At 38.3% G+C, this 21,021-nt stretch overlaps 2 protein-coding genes across 2 annotated transcripts; both read left to right on the top strand.

Annotated features, from left to right (window-relative positions):
- Window positions 1-4,693: 4,693 nt before the first annotated feature.
- LOC120875901 (olfactory receptor 51J1) lies at window positions 4,694-13,754 on the top strand. The gene is made up of 2 exons (XM_040257657.1): window positions 4,694-5,642; window positions 13,669-13,754. The coding sequence occupies exons 1-2, from the start codon at window positions 4,694-4,696 to the stop codon at window positions 13,752-13,754; spliced, it is 1,035 nt and encodes a 344-aa protein (XP_040113591.1).
- A 1,514-nt stretch (window positions 13,755-15,268) lies between these two features.
- Window positions 15,269-16,235, top strand: LOC120875900 (olfactory receptor 51Q1-like). The gene is given in 2 exon segments (XM_040257656.1): window positions 15,269-15,315; window positions 15,317-16,235. Coding segments are annotated over 2 exon segments (966 nt in total).
- The last annotated feature ends 4,786 nt before the right edge of the window (window positions 16,236-21,021 follow it).

Genomic DNA, 21,021 nt, shown 5'->3' with positions numbered 1-21,021 from the left:
TTAATACGTCGTTCAAATTCTTGTTAATGTTTACATTTTGACCTCTTCCCATGAATTAGAAATGTTCTTAACGGCATCTCAAAAGGTGACTAATTTCCAGAAAAATTTTTTTTTTCAATTTCCTTTTCCCAGAACCATTAGAAGAATCACTATATATTGCAATTATAGCACTATATTGACCAGGTACATTGACAATGAGCAGTCATACTCATTTTTTTTTTCCTCAGCAGTAGTCCTCAGTATTCCTGACTGGAGAATCCCACTGATAGAGGAGCCTGGCGGGCTGCAGTCTCTCTCTATATATACATATATATATATTCCACTTTGCTGTAAAGCAGAAACTAACACAACATTGTAAACCAACTATATCTCAATAATTTTAAAAAGGTTCTATAAATGGTAGAATTTCTAAGCCAACTCTTTTTTTCCCTCTTGTCAGTCTGAAAATTAGCAAATGAAGCAGCCATCTACATATAATCAAAACTCATTTTGCTCAGCAATTTTAAATCATTTTAACATTGGATTCTGGAAATGCTCACTTTCTACTAGCTCTTCCACAGTCATTTTATGCTGGGAAGCCCTATTCATCATACCTTTCTGACCAATCTCCCCTTCTCTTGACCCTAACTCAATCTGGAACTTTTTCTCACAATAATATAACCCCTTGGATCCTGTCACCTCCTGATATTAAACATCCTTGATATTTGTGGATATAAACATTTTTGTACCTTGTTCCTTATATATTAAATATATATTTGTGAAAGCCGTAGTCAATGATCATAGTAGAGGAATATATAATTTCTCTGGGATATAATTTTCTTATAATAGTTATAATAATAGCTAGCCCTTATGATGTACTTCTGATAATCTAGACACTTTTCTAAGCAATCTGTATATGTGAATTATCTCATTTTCATACAGGATGCAATCAATTATTATTACTATTATTATACTCATTTCACAGAGGTACTGACTCAGTACACTTGCTTGTTTCTTTCAAGGATCCCTGGACATTGAAAAAAAGTGATGTAATTACCTAAGCAATTTCTCCTCAAGGAACCCAAGTCCCTCTCTCTTCCTCCACTCACCAGAGCTGATCAGCTTACAAAGAAGGGCACAGCATACCCCTAGGATGAGGGAAGTATTAAAGCCAAGATGGCTGGGACTTGGTAAACTGAGTTCCCTAGTCCTACTTGATGTTCAGAGGTCAGGTCTGTTTGTGGTGAGTACTCAAGCCCATAATCTCCAGCCCTGCCTCCTGAAGCAGCTTTCAGAAGCAGTTGCCAAGAGTCTCAACTCTACCTCGCAATTTGCCCTCTAGATATTTCCATAGTCAGTGGCCATTTTTCTAGCTTCCTGAGCCTATGTGACAGGATGAGGAGATTTTTCTAAACTTGGTAGCAGATGAAGAACAAAATAAAAACATCCAACTGTCATGGATTTCAGAAAGAGTTTAGTCATCGCACTGTCTTCAGTTGGTCATGCAATGTATATATCTTCTTTATATTCTCATCTGTTAAGTGGAAAGTCCTTGTGTCCTTGCTTCCCTCACAGATATAGTCTGAGTATGAGTGAGACAAAGACAAAAATATATCAATATTAATAGATATGTGGGGACAAACTGACTTTGGATGATTCCTTCTGATAATGCCTGAGGGTGGAGGTAGAAAGAGCAAGGGGTAATAACATTCAGTGATTGCTCAAAGCTCACATTAAACACTGAGAGCCACTCAGATGTAGGTATTCATCTCTCTCTCTTTAAACATAAAGAAATAAAGCTTTACAAATGCTTAAGTAAATAAAGGTACTCTGCACATAGCATTCATTTCTAATTCTGTTCACTTTCAGAGATGTAGTATGAACTGGATCGCATACTTTTATTTCTAAGGATTTGTTGTTTCTTATGTGTGCAATAGACTGCTGTTGCTGCTGCTGCTAAATCGCTTCAGTCGTGTCCGACTCTGTGCGACCCCATAGACAGCAGCCCCTACCAGGCTCCTCCGTCCCTGGGATTCTCCAGGCAAGAACACTGGAGTGGGGTGCCATTGCCTTCTCTTTCTCTGGTGCAATAGACTAAATTATGCCTTTTAACATCTCTAAAACTGAAACGCTCCTGTCATACAAATCCTAAATTCAGGGGAATAATTGCCTTTTAATATCTTCTTTAAAAAGACCTGAGTTTTGTCTGAGAAGATTCTTGAGGATAGGAAGAATGAAAAAAAGCAACAACAATAATAATAATAAATAAAGGTAAGGGAAAAAAGAAAGAAAACAAAAGAGAGCATGAAGAAGCAGAGAAGACAAGTTCTAACAGGGGAGGGGAAACCCTAGATTCAAGTATCCTTCAAGACTGTCCCTTCCAAATATCTGGTCATTGGGAGTGAGATAGGCAAGAAATAGGGTGCAGTAGGATTAAGAGTACAGTGAGGCTACACGTAGAAGAGCTGCTTTACTCGATGGTATGCGCTTAGTTGCATCCGACTCTTCAGTCCTTGGGATTTCCCAGGCAAGCATATCAGAGTGGATTGCTTGCCTTTCTCCAGGGGATCTTTCCTACCCAGGGATTGAACATGAGTCTCTTGTGTCTCCTGCACTGACAGGCAGATTCTATGCAGAGGCAGACCTATATTTGGTCCTTGAAAGGGTAAAGAAAGTTATGTTAGCCATCTGGAGGTGAGGAGAGAACGGGGAAAAGACCATTACAAGTAGGGTTCAGAAGTATCTCTCAAGTTTCTCAACCAAAAGAAGTTCTGATAACAATGATAATTTCTTGAGGTCAATAATGTGTCCCTGAAATTCCATGCCTTAAATTTTAGTACAACCCATGACACAGAGTTTTCCCCAAGCTAATATTTACTGAGGTAAACTGCATCAGACCAAGACCAGTGCACAAGGATCCCGGATTTAGGCAGACAATGGTCTTTTATTTCATTTTTTCTTCTCATATTTTCATGAAAGTAAAAATTATGGGAAAATCAATGATTTTGATATCATATTACATCAACAGTTTTCACTTCCTCAATTATTTCTTTTAGTCTTTGACAATGTAGGGCCTTATATACTCACAGTGTAGTAATTTTTTTCTATATTTTGTTACAGTTAAATTCTCCATTTAGCCTGAAAAATGTCCATTAATTCCTCAAGAAATAGCTGAAATGTTACTTTCTGAGGTAAGTTTCCCTGACTCTTAGCATAAAGTAGGTTTTTTCCTTCTAGTTCCTTCTCATTGTATTATGAACTTTCCTTTTGCAACACTTACCATAATTTAACTAGCTTAGAGAGAAGACCAGGGCATTTGGTGATTGCATCTGACTACGTATAGGAGAAAGTATGTCTTTTGACCTGCTGTTGAAAGTTGCTGAGATTTTCTGGGAAGCTCTCTCCAGGAATCTGTGTTGCCATGGTCCTTTATTCAGCAGTGGCTGGATAATAGTTCACATCAGGGAAGTTCAGACAGGATTTCAGCAAGGGTGGAAATATGTGCATGTGTAAACATGTGAGTAGATATGTGTGTGGGTATGTGTCTGTGTGTTGGATGAATGAATTGAAAAATGCCTGTAGAGCCTCTCCTACCCTGCCAGTCTAGAACTCTATTGTTATTTCTAATCTAGACAGTGCTCAGCTTCAAACGGACTCAATTTAGAGAAGTCATTTTATCTTCCCTTCTTGTGCCTTCCTCTCCTGCCCAAGAAAACCTTCCTTGACAGTCTGCTTAGGTTTCCATTTTTGTTGCAATGTATTCAGAGATTTGTCTGAGCCAGAAAGAAGTCCCAGTGGGTCAGATCGGTTGTCTCTGAGAACTGTGATTTGAAAGATTGTGAAGACCATCATAGCAGTCTTTTCATGAGCCTGAACGTCTCCATACTAATACACCAACTTTGGTTCCTACCTTATTTTGTCCTTTACACATAATCTATGAAGGTGCTTCCTAGTCCTTTCAAAGCCCAAAACAGCTAACACCAGTGAGTGTCCAAGTTCTATTCTTTTCTAGTTTAACTTTTTTGGACTCTGGCTCCAGGCTCTGGTCATCACCACTTCTCAGGCTTGCTTTGGAACTCAGTTATTTATATATCTATATATGTTTATCAGGTGTTTTTCACTGTTTTTTGCCTTATATCTAGATACTTTCCAAAAATATCTGTATTCATCTATTACTAACATTATCCCATATCTTATGCTGGGCTTCCCTAGTAGCTCAGCTGGGTCCAATCTCTGGATTGGGAAGATTCCCTAGAGGAGAGCATGGCAACCCACTTCAGTATTCTTGCCTGTAGAATCCTCATGGACAGAAAAGAGTCATATAGGACTGAGTGACTAAGCACAGCAGACAGTATGCTGAGATTGCCTACACACGCCTTCTCTCCAGCAGCTTTCCAGGTTCAGGCATTTTCATACCACGACTTGACAGCCATTTCTCCCTTAGCAGATTCAAGGGGCACTACCATTTATAGGGGTAATTTTCTACTAACCTTGAACTTCCTTCTGTTGGATACTATCACCTCCTTGTAAGTGGGAACTTCCTGATGATGATCATCAGTTTTCCAGCACGAGACATTTAACCACATGAATCTGTGACTTTGTCTTGTTCTTCCCTTTCCTTAGTGTCCAGGAGTCAGTCTCCACTATAATGTCATCCCACTAGTTTGTCTTTAATTATCAAGGAAGCACTGATTTTACTGAACGAGATTTCAACATGAGGAACTCCAGTAGTACTTCGGAGTCCCTACCTACAATGTTCATTCTGGTTGGCATCCCAGGACTGGAGGCAGAGCACATCTGGATATCCATCCCCTTCTGCTTGATGTACATGATCATCTTCCTTGGGAATGGCACCATTCTTCATGTCATCAGGACAGACACTGCTCTACACCAGCCCATGTACCTTTTCCTTGCCATGCTGGCACTGGCTGAAGTCGGCGTCTCTGCATCCACTCTGCCTGCAGTGCTAGGTGTTTTCCTTTTTGGTATCACCGAGATTAGTTTCAATGCATGCCTTCTCCAGATGTTCTCCATCCATTCTTTCTCCATTATGGAGTCTGCTGTGTTGCTCTCCATGTCTGTTGACCGATTTGTGGCCATCTACAACCCACTGCGCTATACAGCCATCCTAACTGTGCCCCGCATTTTTGGCATGGCAGCTAGTATTGGGTTGAAAAGCATTGTGCTCATGGCCCCACTGACCATTCTCCTAAGGTATCTGACTTTCTGTGGCCATAATATCCTCTCCCATTCCTATTGTCTTCACCCCAACCTTATCCATCTGCCTTGTGGGGATACTACTATCAACAATATCTATGGGCTTTTCATCGTTACTTCCACATTTGGGCTTGATTCACTCCTCATTGTGGTCTCCTATGGGTTCATACTCCACACTGTACTAAGCATTGCCACTGGGGAGGGGCGGAGGAAAGCACTCAGCACATGTAGCTCACACGTCTGTGCTGTATTCTCTTACTATGTGCCTATGATTGGCTTGTCTATGGTGCACCGCCTTGGATATCATGTGTCCCCTTTGCTCCATGTTATGATGGCCAATGCTTACCTCTTCTTACCACCTGTTGTCAATCCCATTGTCTACAGCATTAAGACCAAGGAAATCCGTCGTGGCATTTCCTGGATATTATCAGAGAAGAAAGCCAGAGGTTAGACAAAGGACAAAGTAGAAAGAGACTTTTTCTATAATCACAAGTGGTCCCAACTTGCATGTTATACAAGTGATGTTACCTTAAAATATGGTATCTAACAGGAGGTTGGGCTTCCCTGGTGGCTCAATAGTAAAGAGTCCTCCTGCAATGCAGGAGCCTCAGGAGATGTGGGTTTGATCCTTGGGTTGGGAAGATCCCCTGGAGGAGGAAATGACAACCCACTCCAGTATTCTTGCCTGGAGAATCCCATGGACAGAGGAGCCTGGCTCGCTACAGTCCACAGGGTAGCAAAGAGCTGGATATAACTGAAGTGACTGAGCACAAGAGGAGGTTATCCATAATATGGCAGTGAACAGGAGTTGGGGTACAAGTGGAAAGGGATTATGTATGACAGAACAGTGTAAAGAACTGATGTCATTTTAAAACATGTTGTGTGGAATACCTTGCATAGATGGAACAAGAATGCCAGAAGGATTGTTTATGAAGACATAGAACTCCACATAAGGAAAAAAAGTAATCAGAAATTGGAAGATGTCCTGGGAAATTATTGAGTCAACTGTTCTAGGAAAAGAGAAAATGCAAGGATTTACATTTTCTTGAGTTGTTAGTACCCAAGCTCAATAACAGAAGGACATACTAAGAGTTCACTCCAAGTAGCCTTTCAGTACTGGCTCCAACGTAGCATTCACTCATTCTCACCAAGACTCCCAAGTTGAGAGTCTGAAGATTACAAACCTTGCTCGTGATGCAGAAGTCTGAAGGTCTCCCACACATAACACAGGATCTCTCCAAAAAGCAAAATCCCCTTTGTGGATATTAATATGCCCTATCTGATTTGATATTTCTTTGCAGATATTTGAATAATGTAAAAATTTAACATTTATATTTTATGGAAAGTAACTAAGACTTTTGAGATGAAAAATGTACACTAGGACATTTATTTATTATCTCAATTACTCCCCACAAAAATCCTATGAGTTATATTCACTGCAATTATTATTTTTCAGGTGAAAACTGATACTTAGATATAGTATCTTACTGAAACCTATACATCCAAAAATTAGCAGTGGAATCCAGTTGGATCAAACTCCAGCATAAAAGCTTTAACTATACTATCAACTAAGCAAGAACTGAAGCTCTTTGAATCCTCTCAGTAGTCAGTCAGATATCATCAACTGAACAAACTCAATGGGTCAGAAAGAAATTTATCTTTGCTTACTTATTCCACAAATCTAGACCCTAGGTACAATGTGAGGACAAAAGAAACTAAGCTCCTCATGGAGCTTAGAAACTACTTTTTTTCTGCCACTACATGGTTCAAGTTTATGCTTCCCAAAATGGTGCTTAGAACCAATTTTAAATAAACTTTGTAACACTTTTGAATAAAGTAAATAAAGTTTTTGAATATGAATTTAATTTTCAAAATCTTTGTTTGTGTTGTATGTTGTAGAGATGCCAAAAAATCCAAAGATTTTTTTTTAAGTTAATTCTGTAACTCTACCACCAGGTTTCTAGATACTCTTTTTCCATATATTCTGACCTAGGGGTCTTCAGTTGTGTGCAACTATATCCTAGATTCACAGCCTGCTGATGGATGGTAGAACTCTGAAGAGAATTATGACTTAGAAATATCAAATGAAAACAAGCAGGTAAACCCACAAGAAGGGGCATCCCATAGATAACCAGAGAAGTGAGAGAATGCTGGTTCCCTGGGAGGAGAAAGGAATCCAGGATATCACTAGAGTGTCTGGAGAAAGATATTCTATAGCTAAAAGTTTCAATAAGAGATGATGGGACCAGGTTGTCAGGTGGCTTGACATAAAATGAAGATCTTATGTGCTCACTTCCATTTTCTCTCTCAGATTACATGATGAATCTTCAGGCTTCTAGAATATTATTAATTCTATATTCAAGGCCATCAAAGACAGTTATATTCTGTTATAGCTAGAGTTTATCATTAGTTATCAGATCATGGTTAATTTAGCTCTATCCTAGAAAGAACTCTGTACACCATGCCTTGTCTAGCTAGCTCCAATCTTTCCAGTCTGAATCTTTCTATCTTCCTAAGGTCCAGACTCAAACACAACTTCAAGATCAGACAAAATTCTAGAAAATCACACAGTGAAAATAATTTAGAAGTCTCTGTATCTATGCTGTGTATGCTCAGGCATATCTGACACTTTGAGATCCCATGGAGTGTAGCCCACCAGGCTCTTCTGTCTATGAGATTTTCCAGGCAAGAATACTGGAGTGGATGCCATTCTCCTCTCCAAGGGATCTCACCTACCCAGAGACTGAACCTGCATCTTCTTCACTGACAGGCAGATTCTTTACCATATCCATATGGGAAGTCTTTGGGTGTCTATAAAATTGAATAATAAGTAGAATCCAATGTGACTATGAAAAAATATTGTTTGTCTTTATATTTTTCTTCCTCTATGTTTACTATCTTAACTTAAAATTTAGACCTTTGACACTACCTTGATTGTTTATTCTCACAATAGGACAAAATTGTGTCCTCATATTCAAGTAGGCATAAGCTAAATTACTAATCAGAACACTTTGAAAACTGAATGAAATATAGGCATTTTTACATTCATCAAGGGAATATTGATTTGTTTCTGACCAATCCTCTTGTCAAGAATAACCATGGATTGGAAGAATCAATATAGTGAATGAGTATACTACCCAAAGCAATCTATAGATTCAATGCAATCCCTATCAAGCTACCAACAGTATTTTTCACAGAGCTAGAACAAATAATTTCACAATTTGTATGGAAATACAAAAAATCTCCAATAGCCAAAGCAATCTTGAGAAAGAAGAATGGAACTGGAGAAATCAACCTGCCTGACTTCAGGCTCTACTACAAGGCCACAGTCATCAAGACAGTATGGTGTTTTCACAAAGACAGAAATATAGATCAATGGAACAAAATAGAAAGCCCAGAGATAAACCCACATACCTATGGACACCTTATCTTTGACAAAGGAGGCAAGAATATACATTGGAGAAAAGACAATCTCTTTAACAAGTGGTGCTGGGAAAATTGGTCAACCACTTGTAAAAGAATGAAACTAGAACACTTTCTAACACCATACACAAAAATAAACTCAAAATGGATTAAAGATCTAAACGTAAGACCAGAAACTATAAAAATCCTAGAGGAGGACATAGGCAAAACACTCTCTGACATAAATCACAGCAGGATCCTCTATGACCCACCTCCCAGAATATTGGAAATAAAAGCAAAAATAAATAAATGGGACCTAATTAAACTTAAAAGCTTCTGCACAACAAAGGAAACTATAAGCAAGGTGAAAAGACAGCCTTCAGAATCGGAGAAAATAATACCAAATGAAGCCATTGACAAAAAACTAATCTCAAAAATATACAAGCAACTCCTGCAGCTCAATTCCAGAAAAATAAACAGCCCAATCAAAAAAATGGGCCAAAGAACTATAGACATTTCTCCAAAGAAGACATACAGATGGCTAACAAACACATGAAAAGATGCTCAACATTACTCATTATCAGAGAAATGCAAATCAAAACCACAATGAGGTACCATTTCACACCAGTCAGAATGGCTGCGATCCAAAAGTCTACAAGCAATAAACACTGGAGAGGGTGTGGAGAAAAGGGAACCCTCTTACACTGTTGGTCGGAGTGCAAACTAGTACAGCCACTATGGAGAACAGTTGGAGATTCCTTAAAAAACTGGAAATAGAACTGCCTTATGACCCAGCAATCCCACTGCTGGGCATACACACCGAGGAAACCAGAATTGAAAGAGACACGTGTACCCCAATGTTCATCGCAGCACTGTTTATAATAGCCAGGACATGGAAACAACCTAAATGTCCATCAGCAGATGAATGAATAAGAAAGCTGTTGTACATATATACAATGGAGAATTACTCAGCCATTAAAAAGAATACATTTGAATCAGTTCTAATGAGGTGGATGAAACTGGAGCCTATTATACAGAGTGAAGTAAGCCAGAAACAAAAACACCAATACAGTATACTAACACATATATATGGAATTTAAACAGATGGCAATGATAACCCTGTATGCGAGACAGCAAAAGAGACACAGATGTATAGAACAGTCTTTTGGACTCTGTGGGAGAGGGAGAAGGTGGGATGATTTGGGAGAATGGCATTGAAACATGTATACTATCATATATGAAATGAACTGTCAGTCCAGGGTCGATGCATGATACTGGATGCTTGGGGCTGGTGCACTGAGACGACCCAGAGGGATGGTACGGGGAGGGAGGAGGGAGGGAGGTTCAGGATGGGGAACACGTGTATAACTGTGGTGGATTCATGTTGATGTATGGCAAAACCAATACAATATTGTAAAGTAATTAACCTCCAATTAAAATAAATAAATTTATATTAAAAAATTTTAATACAAAAAAAGAATAATTAGAAAAGTTAAAGAAATATTTTGTAAATGACTTCAGAGAGCATTCAATGCCAGGAAGATGTAAAGGATAAGATTCCAAATACAAGGGAGACATAGACGAGTGAGGCTGTTTTTGTGCAGTTCTCCCACTTAAGGAATCTGTCATTTCAAAAGTAAAAACTTAAAATCAGAAGCACTTACAGCATTCTCAAAGGGCTGTATTGCAAAGGGGAAAAAAAAAATACAACTATCTCCAAGAATGAGGTGACTAATAAATGCCTAGGCATTTATTTTTATCTCAGAAAATTCTCACCTTAGAACAGAGAAATTTAGAAACAAGCTAGACTAACAAATAGTTTATTTTATATAAATAAATAAATAACATTTTCTTTCCTCTTTTTTATTTTTTATTTATTTTGTTTTAATTAATTTATTTATTTTTTATTTTACTTTACAATTCTGTATTGGTTTTGCCATACATTGACTTTGTTACAAAATTCCTACTATTTTATGTTTTGGTTTTTTATCTGCAAGGCATGTGGGATCTTTGCTTCCCAACCAGGGATCAAACCCATAACCCTTGCATTGGAAAGTGAAGTCTTAACTACTGGACCACCAGGGAAATACGTAGTTTTCTTTATAAAGTTAACTCACTACCTAATTTTACTCTTCTGTCTGTAACAATTAGGGTAACCAACCAATTTAGTTTTTCAGAACTTCCCTAACTGTATCTCAGATAGTACCATATCCTAGGAAATCCTTCAGCCACAAATTGGGGTGGTTGGTCACTCTAACCAAAAGGAAAATTAAATACTCTCAGCAAGAAGTTGTTAAATGACACTTCAAATTATTCTCATAATTTTTCATCACATTCATTAAAACCTAAACAGGAATGCAAAGTACAAAATTTGAACATAAATTAAGAGATTAAAAAGAAAACAAAAGGATTAGATCCACAGATGATCCCGGTTTTGGGGTTAGCATACACAGACATTAAAATAATTTTGATTAATATAGCCTAGGACTTAAGTTTCAAGATGTAGAATTTAAGCAATTTAATTGCAAGCTATTAAAAACAAAATGGGAATACTAAAATTACAAATAACTAAAATTAAATACTCAATAGTGTTTGTCACTCAGTCATGTCTGACTCTTTGTGACCCCATAGACTGTAGTCTGCCAGGCTCCTCTGTCCATGAAATTCTAAAGGCAAGAATACTGGAGTGGGTAGCCATTCCCTGCCCCAGAGGATCTTCCTGACCCAGTGAACAAATCCATGTCTCCTGTGGAAGGGGTCTTCCCTGGAACCAAAAAGGTCTCAAAAGTCAAGTAAGCCAGATACAGGAGGAATCACAAAGATAAGCCACATTTGCAGGAAACACTGCCTTTGGTTGTAGGAAATAATAGATTTCACAGTGAGTACCCAAACAGTTGCTGATTTCCACTGTCTGGAAAAAAGCATACTCTAAATAAACTCACACATAAAACCCTAGGTCAGTTATCTCTAGATATTTCTTCCTAGGGAAGAAGTAAAATACAGTGCATGTTAAGGTTAATATCTGTAAGACCCCAAGAGAAAAAAAAAAATCTATTTTGCCTCTCTTCTGAATCTATCAAGAGATCTGGAATATCTTTCCCCAAATCTTCTAGCTGTATCAAAACTGAGTTTAATCACATTCAAGATGACAACATCGAAGGGCAGCTTTATTCCAACATAATAGTCCCTCTCTTACTGTAGTAAGCAGAAGGGAACTGATTGCTGAGGAAAAAATAAATAAATAAATAAATCTGCCAGAGCACAGGCTATGTCTTTTCCACATCACCTCACAAAATCTACACATTTCCATTGGTTGGCTAGCTCAGTGGTTGGTACACATTGAGCACTCAATAAAAGTTAGCTATTCTATTTGCTGTTATTTTTCCTGGTTCTGTCCCTTGGGGCCTTAAGTCTCAGAGCACAGTCCTATAAGATTCTTTCAGAGGTTTCTTCATCTACCTCTTACAATCTAGCCTGGAATCTTCAGGAGCATAAAACCACACTCAGCCAGAGTAGAGAATAAAGGTCACAGAAACACTGAAGGAACAAGAAAGCGCAAAAGTGAGTCTGGACATGAGTATTTGAATAGGTACCATCACCATTTGTACCTACAATATTCTTTCCCTTATGTTTCCATAAAGACCATGCATCTCTCTGATTAGCATGTTCTTTACTTAGAATATTTTAAAAAGTGTTTCTAATACCTCAACTATATTAATCAAGTCCATTAGTACTCAGTGCTAAGTTTAAAAAACCTTTGTCCTGACCTCCTGTCTTTTGGTTTATAGTTTAAGTCCTACAAATAATTCCTATTATTTATGTTATTGGTGACCTCTCATTGACCTCCACAATTCTTCAACAGTTTTACTTCTTTCATTGTATTTCATTTCTAAATGTTTACCTATGTTTCTTTTTCTTTATCAGATTTGTTAGAGGGATTCAGATTGCATAGATCCTTTCAAACACATAATTTTTTTTTCTTTTTACTTTACAATGTTGTATTGGTTTTGCCATACATCAACATGAATCTGCCACAGGTATACATGTGTTCCCCATCCTGAACTCCCCCTCTTCCTCCCTCCCCGTTGCTTTTCTAATTGAAAAATTCCTTCATTTTACTCATCTTTACTTCCCCTTTTCCCCTAATTTTATTCTGAATTATTTTCTAAATTCATAAGTATAATGATTTTTGAAGGATTCTTAGTTTGGCATTTATAGGCACTCTACGGGGAGTTTGAGTAGACACCACAAATACTAGGAACCCATTAAATGCTATGTGTATCTCCTCCCAAGAAGTTCACAGCTTTCCTTCTCAGTGTACTTCAAACATTAGTTGTCATTCATTCCCTCAAGTTACATTCACCCTTGTATTTAAAGAATAAAAGTCTCTATTAATCTTCTAGGGACAATATAGCTTTCCCTTTAGAATACAAAACATATGGTAACTGTCTCCAATCCTTCATATAATTCAGTTCTCAAACCACTTTAATTTAGCTTCTTGTCCCATTTCTCTACAGAAATGTCTTTCCAAAAGATTACTACTAGCATTTACATCCCTAAATTATATGGACAGTTTCTAGTAGGAGAAGGCAATGGCAACCCACTCCAGTACTCTTGCCTGGAAAATCCCATGGACGAGCAGCCTGGTAGGCTGTAGTCCATGGGGTCACAGAGTCAGACACTTACTGAGCGACTTCACTTTCACTTTTCACTTTGATGCATTGGAGAAGAAAACAGCAACCCACTCCAGTGTTCTTGCCTGAAGAATCCCAGGGATGGTGGAGACTGGTGGGCTGCCGTCTGTGGGGTCGCACAGAGTCGGACATGACTGAAGCAGCTTAGCAGTAGCAGTAGGTATTTTACTGAATATCTACAAAGTGCTAGACTATGGACCACATTCTTTACCTGCTTGGCCTTTGTGACTATCATTTCCCTTGTATTTTACTTACTTCTCCTGGCAGTCTTTCACAATTTCCTTTAGTTTATCTTTTACATCTACCCTATTGCTAAATCTTGCATTTTTATCTAGATCTCGCCTCAACCTTCTTCATTTTTCTTTCTCTTGCCAAGATGATCACATCAACTTCCAGGTTCTTGGCTACTACCAATATGCTAAAGACTCTGAAAATGCTCGACAGAACTTTTCTGCTTCTTAGGCCTTATATTCATCTGCCTGGTTATCATTTCTCTTAGATAGCTCCTACGAACATCAAACTCAACATGCACAAACCAAGCCAGTAATCTTTCCCCCATCTCTTCTTCTACTGTGCCAAATAAAAGTAACTGGGACTATAATCCATATGGTGGTAGTTTAGTCGCTAAGTAGTATCTGACTCTTGCAACCATACAGTTGCTCAAACAAAATACTGGGATATGGTCATAATTTATTTTCTCAATAATAGTTCCATTCAACTGAAAAGAAGGAAGTAGTTAGCAGAAGCTTATTTTTCTGTGTCAAGTACAAGATTAACTGAAATAAGTCTCTGGATTTGGTTACTAGAAAAGTTATTTGAAAAATTGATGAGAGGAGTTTCAGCTGGAAAATGCATATGTATAAGTTTATGTGTGGGCATGCTAAGTCACTACAGTTGTGCCTGACTCTTTGTGACCCTGTTGACCTTAGCCCACCAGGCTTCTCTGTCCATGGGATTCTCCAGGCAAGAATACTGGAGTGGGTTACCGTTCCCTCCTCCAGAGAATCTTCCCGATCCAGGGATTGAACCTGCATCTCTTATGTCTCCAGCATTGGCAGGCAGGTTCTTTACTGCTAACGCTACTTGGGAATCCCATGTAAGTTTTGTATGTACATATATATTTATACATGAGTAAGTGGGAAGTGTGTAACAAGATTTACAGGAAGAATAATGCTACATTTTAGTGTATAGGGTCAGGCATGAAAGTTGAAGAAATGGGTGATTTTATTTTTAAAATCTATTTTAAAATGTTTATTTATTTGTCTGCACTAGGTCTTAGTTGCGGCATACTGGATCTTCATTTTAGCATGTGGATCTTTAGTTGCAACATGCAAACATTTAGTTGCAGCAAGCAGGATCTACTTCCCTGGCCAGGGATCAAAGCCCAGTCTCCCACATTGGGATCATGAAGTTGTAGCCACTGAACCACCAGGGAAGTCCCCAAAAGATCCCTGCAAATAAGAATGTAGGACAGTCTTTTGGACTCTGTGGGAGAGGGAGAAGGTGGGATGATTTGGGAGAATGGCATTGAAACATGTATAATATCATACAAGAAATGAATCACCAGTCTAGGTTCGATGCAGGATACAGGATGCTTGGGGCTGATGCACTGGAATGACCCAGAGGGATGGTATGGGGAGGGAGGTGGGAGGGGGGTCCAGGATTGGGAACACATGTACCCCCGTGGCAATTCATGTTAATGTATGGCAAAACCAATACAATATTGTAAAGTAATTAGCCTCCAATTAAAATAAACTTAAATTTAAAAAAAAGAAAAAAATACTCTCAAAAGTTTAGGAAAAAAAAAGAAGAAGAATGTAGGGCAGTAAGAACCACAGTTCTGTTGTTAGTGCTCTGACTGGTGTACTGCTCCATGCTGTTAGAACAATCCTAGACACATATTTGGGGCCTGGATAGAATAGAAGACGTCGCTATGGCAGCAACACACTGATGGAATTCTTATGTGGAACACACAGATGCTGGTTTTGCCTTCATCAAACATGGCTAACACCACCCAAGACCCCTTACTTCATCCTCACTGGCATCCCTGGATTTGAGGCCTACCACATCTGGATCTCCATCCCTTTCTGCTGTCTCTACACCATCTCCATCACAGGAAACACCACCATTCTCACTGTCATCCGCACGGAGCCATCCCTCATCCAGCCCATGTACCTGCTCCTCTCCATGCTGGCCCTCACTGACCTGGGTCTCACCCTCAGCACCCTGCCTACAGCCATGCATCTCCTCTGGTTTAACAATCAGAAGATCAGTTTTGAGGGCTGTTTTGCCTAGTTAGTCTTCCCTCATACATTCTCTTTTATGGAATCTTCAGTCCTACTGGCCATGTCCTTTGACCGCTACGTTGCCATCTGCCGCCCCCTTCATTATGCCACCATCCTCACCAACAGTGTCGTTGGCAGAATGGGGTTAGCCATCCTTTGCCGCTGTGTTCTGGCTGTTCTTCCCTCCCTTTTCCTACTCAAGCGCCTGCCCTTCTGCCGCTCCCACCTTCTCTCTCACTCCTACTGCCTCCACCAGGATATGATTCGCCTGGTCTGTGCTGACATCCGAGTCAACAACTGGTATGCCTTTGCTGTGGCTTTGCTCATTATTGTGATGGACCCTCTCCTCATCATGCTCTCCTACACACTCATCCTGAAAAGTATCTTGGGTACAGCCTCATGGACTGAGCGACTGCGGGCCCTCAATAACTGTCTGTCCCACATGCTGGCTCTTCTGGTCCTCTGTGTGCCCATGGTTGGGGTATCTATGACCCATCGATTTGCCAAGCATGCCCCTCCTCTAGTACATGTTATCGTGGCCAATATTTACCTGTTGGCACCTCCAGTGATGAACCCCATCATTTACAGTGTAGAGACTAAGCAGATCCGCCAGGGAATTTTTCACCTCATTTCTCAAAGAAGCATGTATTTAAGGTGAAGGACTGAATGCGCTTAATTACACAGAAATTGCAGTCATAAGTCTACAGGGAGGGTATAGTCAAATTTTTTAAATGGACAGTGTAAAAAAAAATCCCACATGATCTTGCATTTAATCAGATTTTTGTTCTGGGAGAAACTAGCAGCAAACATTCTATCCAAAAGAGTTGTGGATCCAATTGGATGATTCTAGCACATTTATCTGCCAGTGAAATAAGTGTCATTGACTGAGTAAAGGTCTGTTTAAATTTTTTCTTCCTTTCTGAATATTGTTCTCTCCAGTGGGCTTGGTTAAGTAAATGTGAATGAAAACCTTTGTTGTTGCCCCCACCACATATTCTCCTAGGCAGCTCCACTTACTCCAGGTAAACTCCACTTTTCTGATTCATATAATGGATAGGTGTGCTCTGAGTTTCTCTTGAAAAAGAATAGTAAATATTTGAGGAAAGACAGATATTGATCAAGTTGTTTGGATATTGATCCAGGCTGTATGGATATTGATCAAGATATTTCTCAGCTATTCAACTGAGATTACCTAATCTATACTCAGCATGATTTAAGCACACACACAATGAGCAAAGAGCCTAAAGATGGAGGTGGGTATAGTTAGAGCCCCCAGCATTGGACTAACTCTCCTGCATTGCTAGAGGGTCTTAGTATTTAGGATCAAAACTTCAAGTATGTCTGCAGGTAATATTTGTGGGGATATAAATTTATCTTTCTCACTATGATAGGCTTTTTTTTTTAACCTTAATGTTTTTAAAGTGGTTTAAATTCTTAGAGGTAGTTTCCCTTTGGCATTCTGGACTTTGTACTAGAAAATGTTATGATAGAAAGGATGTGGCTTTTGGACTTCCCTGGTGGTCCCTGGTAAAGAATCTGCCTTCTAATGCAGGGGACACAGATTCAATCCCTGGTCAGGGAACAAAGATACCACCAGCTGCAGGGCAGCTAAGCCCTTGCACCACAACTAGAGAAGCCTGTATGATGCAGTGAAGACCCTGTGCAGCCAAAACAAACAAACAAAATAGATGTGGCTTTAATGATCAAAAAATATTATTTTATGGAAACCAGGTAGCCTCTCTCAGAAATATCAGTTTGAAGGGCAGCCATGGAATTTTTTTGGTGGTCCAGCCAGACTCCTCTGTTTATGTGATTCTCCAAGCAACAATACTGGAATGGGTTGCCGTGCCCTCCTTCAGGGTGTCTTCCTGACCGAGGGATCAAACCCACATCTCTTCTGTCTCCTGCATTAGCAGGTGGGTTCTTTACTACTAGCACCACCTGGGAAGTCCATGTAAAAGATACAGTCTTGCATTACTAATAGCCTTCATAGGTGCTCAGCTTATGTGAATTATTTTCTCCTTCACTCCACAATTTACACTCCAGATTATGGATAAGAACATCTATGAGGACATTTATGTTTGCAGCCATTGTGGGAACAGGAATTAGGGTGGCCGAGTGGTAATCATCCACATACACAGATGCTCCCAATTGCCCTCTAAACACATCCCAGGACAAAAAGGGGTTTCTGAATGTAGAGGAGACAGAACAAAATTAGCTTCAGGACAATTCGATCTACCAGTGACTTGGGCTGAATTCCCCACACATTCCTATTTTGAAATTCTAACCCCAGTATCTTAGCATGTGACTGCATTTGGAGGTAGGGACTTTAGAGACATAATTGAGTTAAAATGAGGTCCTTAGGGTGGACTCTAATCCCGTGTGACTCATGGCCCTATATGAAGAGACTATTTGGACACAAGCACAGAAGGAAGATCAGAATGATGACATAGGGAGAAGACAACCACCTGGAAGCCAGGGAAGAGGCCCCCAAAGAAACCAGGAATGTGAGAAATTGTTAGAGGCCTCCATAATTTGAAGAAAGTAAATTTCTATTGTTTAAGCCACCCATTTTGTGGCCATCCTAGCAAACTAATACAACCAAAGACCTATAGACTATATTTCTGAAACCGTGAAATAAAGGTCAGCTATAGGAGAAAAATACTAATATTTAGGTTATAAAGGGACTAGAGCTTAGAAACATGAAGGGGGCGTTGGGGGCAAAATAAGTTGCTCAATGACCAGCGGTGGTAGTTTAGTCACTAAGTAGTGCCCTACTCTTGTGACCCCATAGGCTGTGGCCTGCCAGACTTCTTTCTCCATGGGATTCCCCAGACAAGCAAACTGGATTGGGTTGCCATTTCCTTCTCCAGGGGTCAAAGACCAATGAATGATTGCAAAATACAAGCTAAGCAATTAAAGACAAAGAATGTTTGACAGAAAGCATCAGTCAAGCCTCTGCATTACGTCTTTACAGCAGCTGCTGAGAATTATCAAGATACATAAAGACATGGATGAATCCTAAATGTTCATTGCTAAATGAAGGAAGGTAGTCTAACAGGTCTTTAAAAAAATTTATGATTTCATACAGACAAAACTCTGAAAAAGGAAAAACTTCATAGAGAGTAAACTTACTGGTGGTAACTAAGAATTTAAGGGAGTGGAGTATTAAATTAGTGAAGCACAGAGGGTTTTGTAGGCTGTAGAATCACTCTGTAATACTGTGATGGTACACAGATGACATTAGGCATTTGCTAAAATTCATAGAAATTTGCAGCAGCACAGAGTGATCATTAATGTATATAATTTATATATATTTATTATGTATATATATTTAAAATTACTCAGGATGGAAGACACAATATGCTAAAATGTAGTTCTATTATGAATATATGAAGCAACTGCATTGGAAAAGATGGAGGGAAATGATGCTGACCTTTGGAATTGGCTGGGATCTGTACTAAAGGTAAAATGAAATATAGCAAATGCTTCACCCAGGGATCAAACCTGCATATTTTATGTCTCCTGCATTTGGATTCTTTACCACTCATGCCACCTGGGAACCAAGTTTCTCCCTACTTGGCTGGGATGTTATGGAAAAGCAAGGGGAGCAACATGAATGATCCATGGACTGGAGTTGGAGACATCAGTATGAAGTCGTGTTTCACTTAATGTAGATACAGATGATTAAGTAAAACATATTTATAGATATTTGTATAAAAACAGGTCAGTATACAAACATATATTTTCTTGCTCTCTTAACTGGGAGGACCAAGAAGAAATGACAAGCTAGTAGCAACAATTGCATATATCACATACAATTCAATATTTTTGGAAATAATTTTAATTTATCTGGAAAAATCTGTACAGGAAATATTGAAGCTAAAATTTGTTAGATTTCCGGTGAGAAAATTAACTGAAAACTTGTATAAGTTAAAGTTATTCTAGCACTATTTTCCATGCTGAAATAATATCAGAAAAATAAGAGATTTAAACTTTTGTGTAAAAATGCCAAACTAACTTGTCTTACAAACAATACTAAGCAAATTTGAATACTTGTACAACCCTTCTGAATTTATTTATAAAATATTAAAACATTTTACATAACATTTATGTCAATATGAGCATATTCTGTCATTGTGTTATTATGACTATGGATTTTTAAAACTTATTATCTATTTGTATTTCTTTTGCCTCTCATCTTAGAAGCTAGGTTTTTGTCATGGCTTGACTATTTTCAGTAAATATATAAATATATGTATATAAATATTTTAAGTGAATATAGTATCTACATTGTGTATCAAGTACCAGGTAATATTTGCAAAACTAAAAGCTCCAGTAAGAACTTTTACCCTGTAAATTGGCAGAAAAAGGTAGCATCATCATGGGTATTAAAAACCGGCTAAGTTATTGCACGGGCTTCCCTGGTAGTTCAGTAGTAATGAGTCCACCTGCCAGTGCAGGAGATGATGGTTCTACTCCTGGTTTGAGAAGATTCCCCAAGAGAAGAAAATGGCAACCTACTTCAATTAAATACAATTTAAGCATGTATTTTCCCTTTCTAATATGCTCTTCCTTTATACATGCTTAAATTGTTTAAAATATAGAGGAATACCTGTCTCCATAATAAAGCTGATCATGTTTCACAATTTGTAGGTTAAAGAAATAAATATTAGAAAAATATGTATAATGTATTATATACATATAAATGTATGTAAAGTTATCTAAACATAAGACATTTTCTCTACCATTCATGTTGGAAATTTCATGAACCTGAACCTATGTGATTCATTAAACAAAGAAATTCTGACTGCTGATTGAAATGTATCGCTCTACTTAATTTATTAATTTACACAATTTAGCTTCAAACCTAGTTCTGCCCAGTAGATCCATAAGACAAGCATATGTTAGTTACAATTTTCTAGTAGCTATATTAAAAAAGTAAACATAAATAAGTTAAAGTATTTTCAAAGTATACATCATTTAACCCAATATATCTAAAATGTAATCATTTAAACATGTAACCTATGTTTAAAAAATAATAAGATAGTTTACCCTCGTTTTTTTTTAATGTTAAGTCTCCAAAGTCTGGCCACATGTCATTACAACAAATATCAATTCAAATTAGCCATTTTTCAAGAGCTCAATAACCAAGACTGCAAAGCATCTCTGCTTTTGCAATTTGGAGGTTGTTATTTAAAGTTACTACCATTGAGAGAGTCAGACACAACAAGATATACTAGATAATGTTATAAAATAATGCTTTAAATAAATTGTACAACTATCACTTTGGATTTTTCTAAGATTTGGATTCCTGAACAACTGTGAAAAAAATCAATAATAAATAATAAAATAATGAAAAAGAATAATCTGCATCTATAAGGAATCTAGAAAGATGGTACCGACCATCCTATGTGCAGGGCAGCAAAGGAGACAACAGACAT

Source organism: Oryx dammah, unplaced genomic scaffold (genome assembly GCF_014754425.2).
Source record: "Oryx dammah isolate SB20612 unplaced genomic scaffold, SCBI_Odam_1.1 HiC_scaffold_17, whole genome shotgun sequence".
Taxonomy (NCBI): Eukaryota; Metazoa; Chordata; class Mammalia; order Artiodactyla; family Bovidae; genus Oryx; species Oryx dammah.
This window is presented reverse-complemented; position numbering and strand designations above follow the sequence as displayed.

Coding starts and splice junctions, on each gene's coding strand:
- LOC120875901 (XM_040257657.1), top strand. CDS start 4,694: ATGAGGAACTCCAGTAGTACTTCGGAGTCCCTACCTACAATGTTCATT. Junction 5,643..13,668: donor ATCAGAGAAGAAAGCCAGAG/GTTAGACAAAGG, acceptor TCTCTTGCCAAG/ATGATCACATCAACTTCCAG.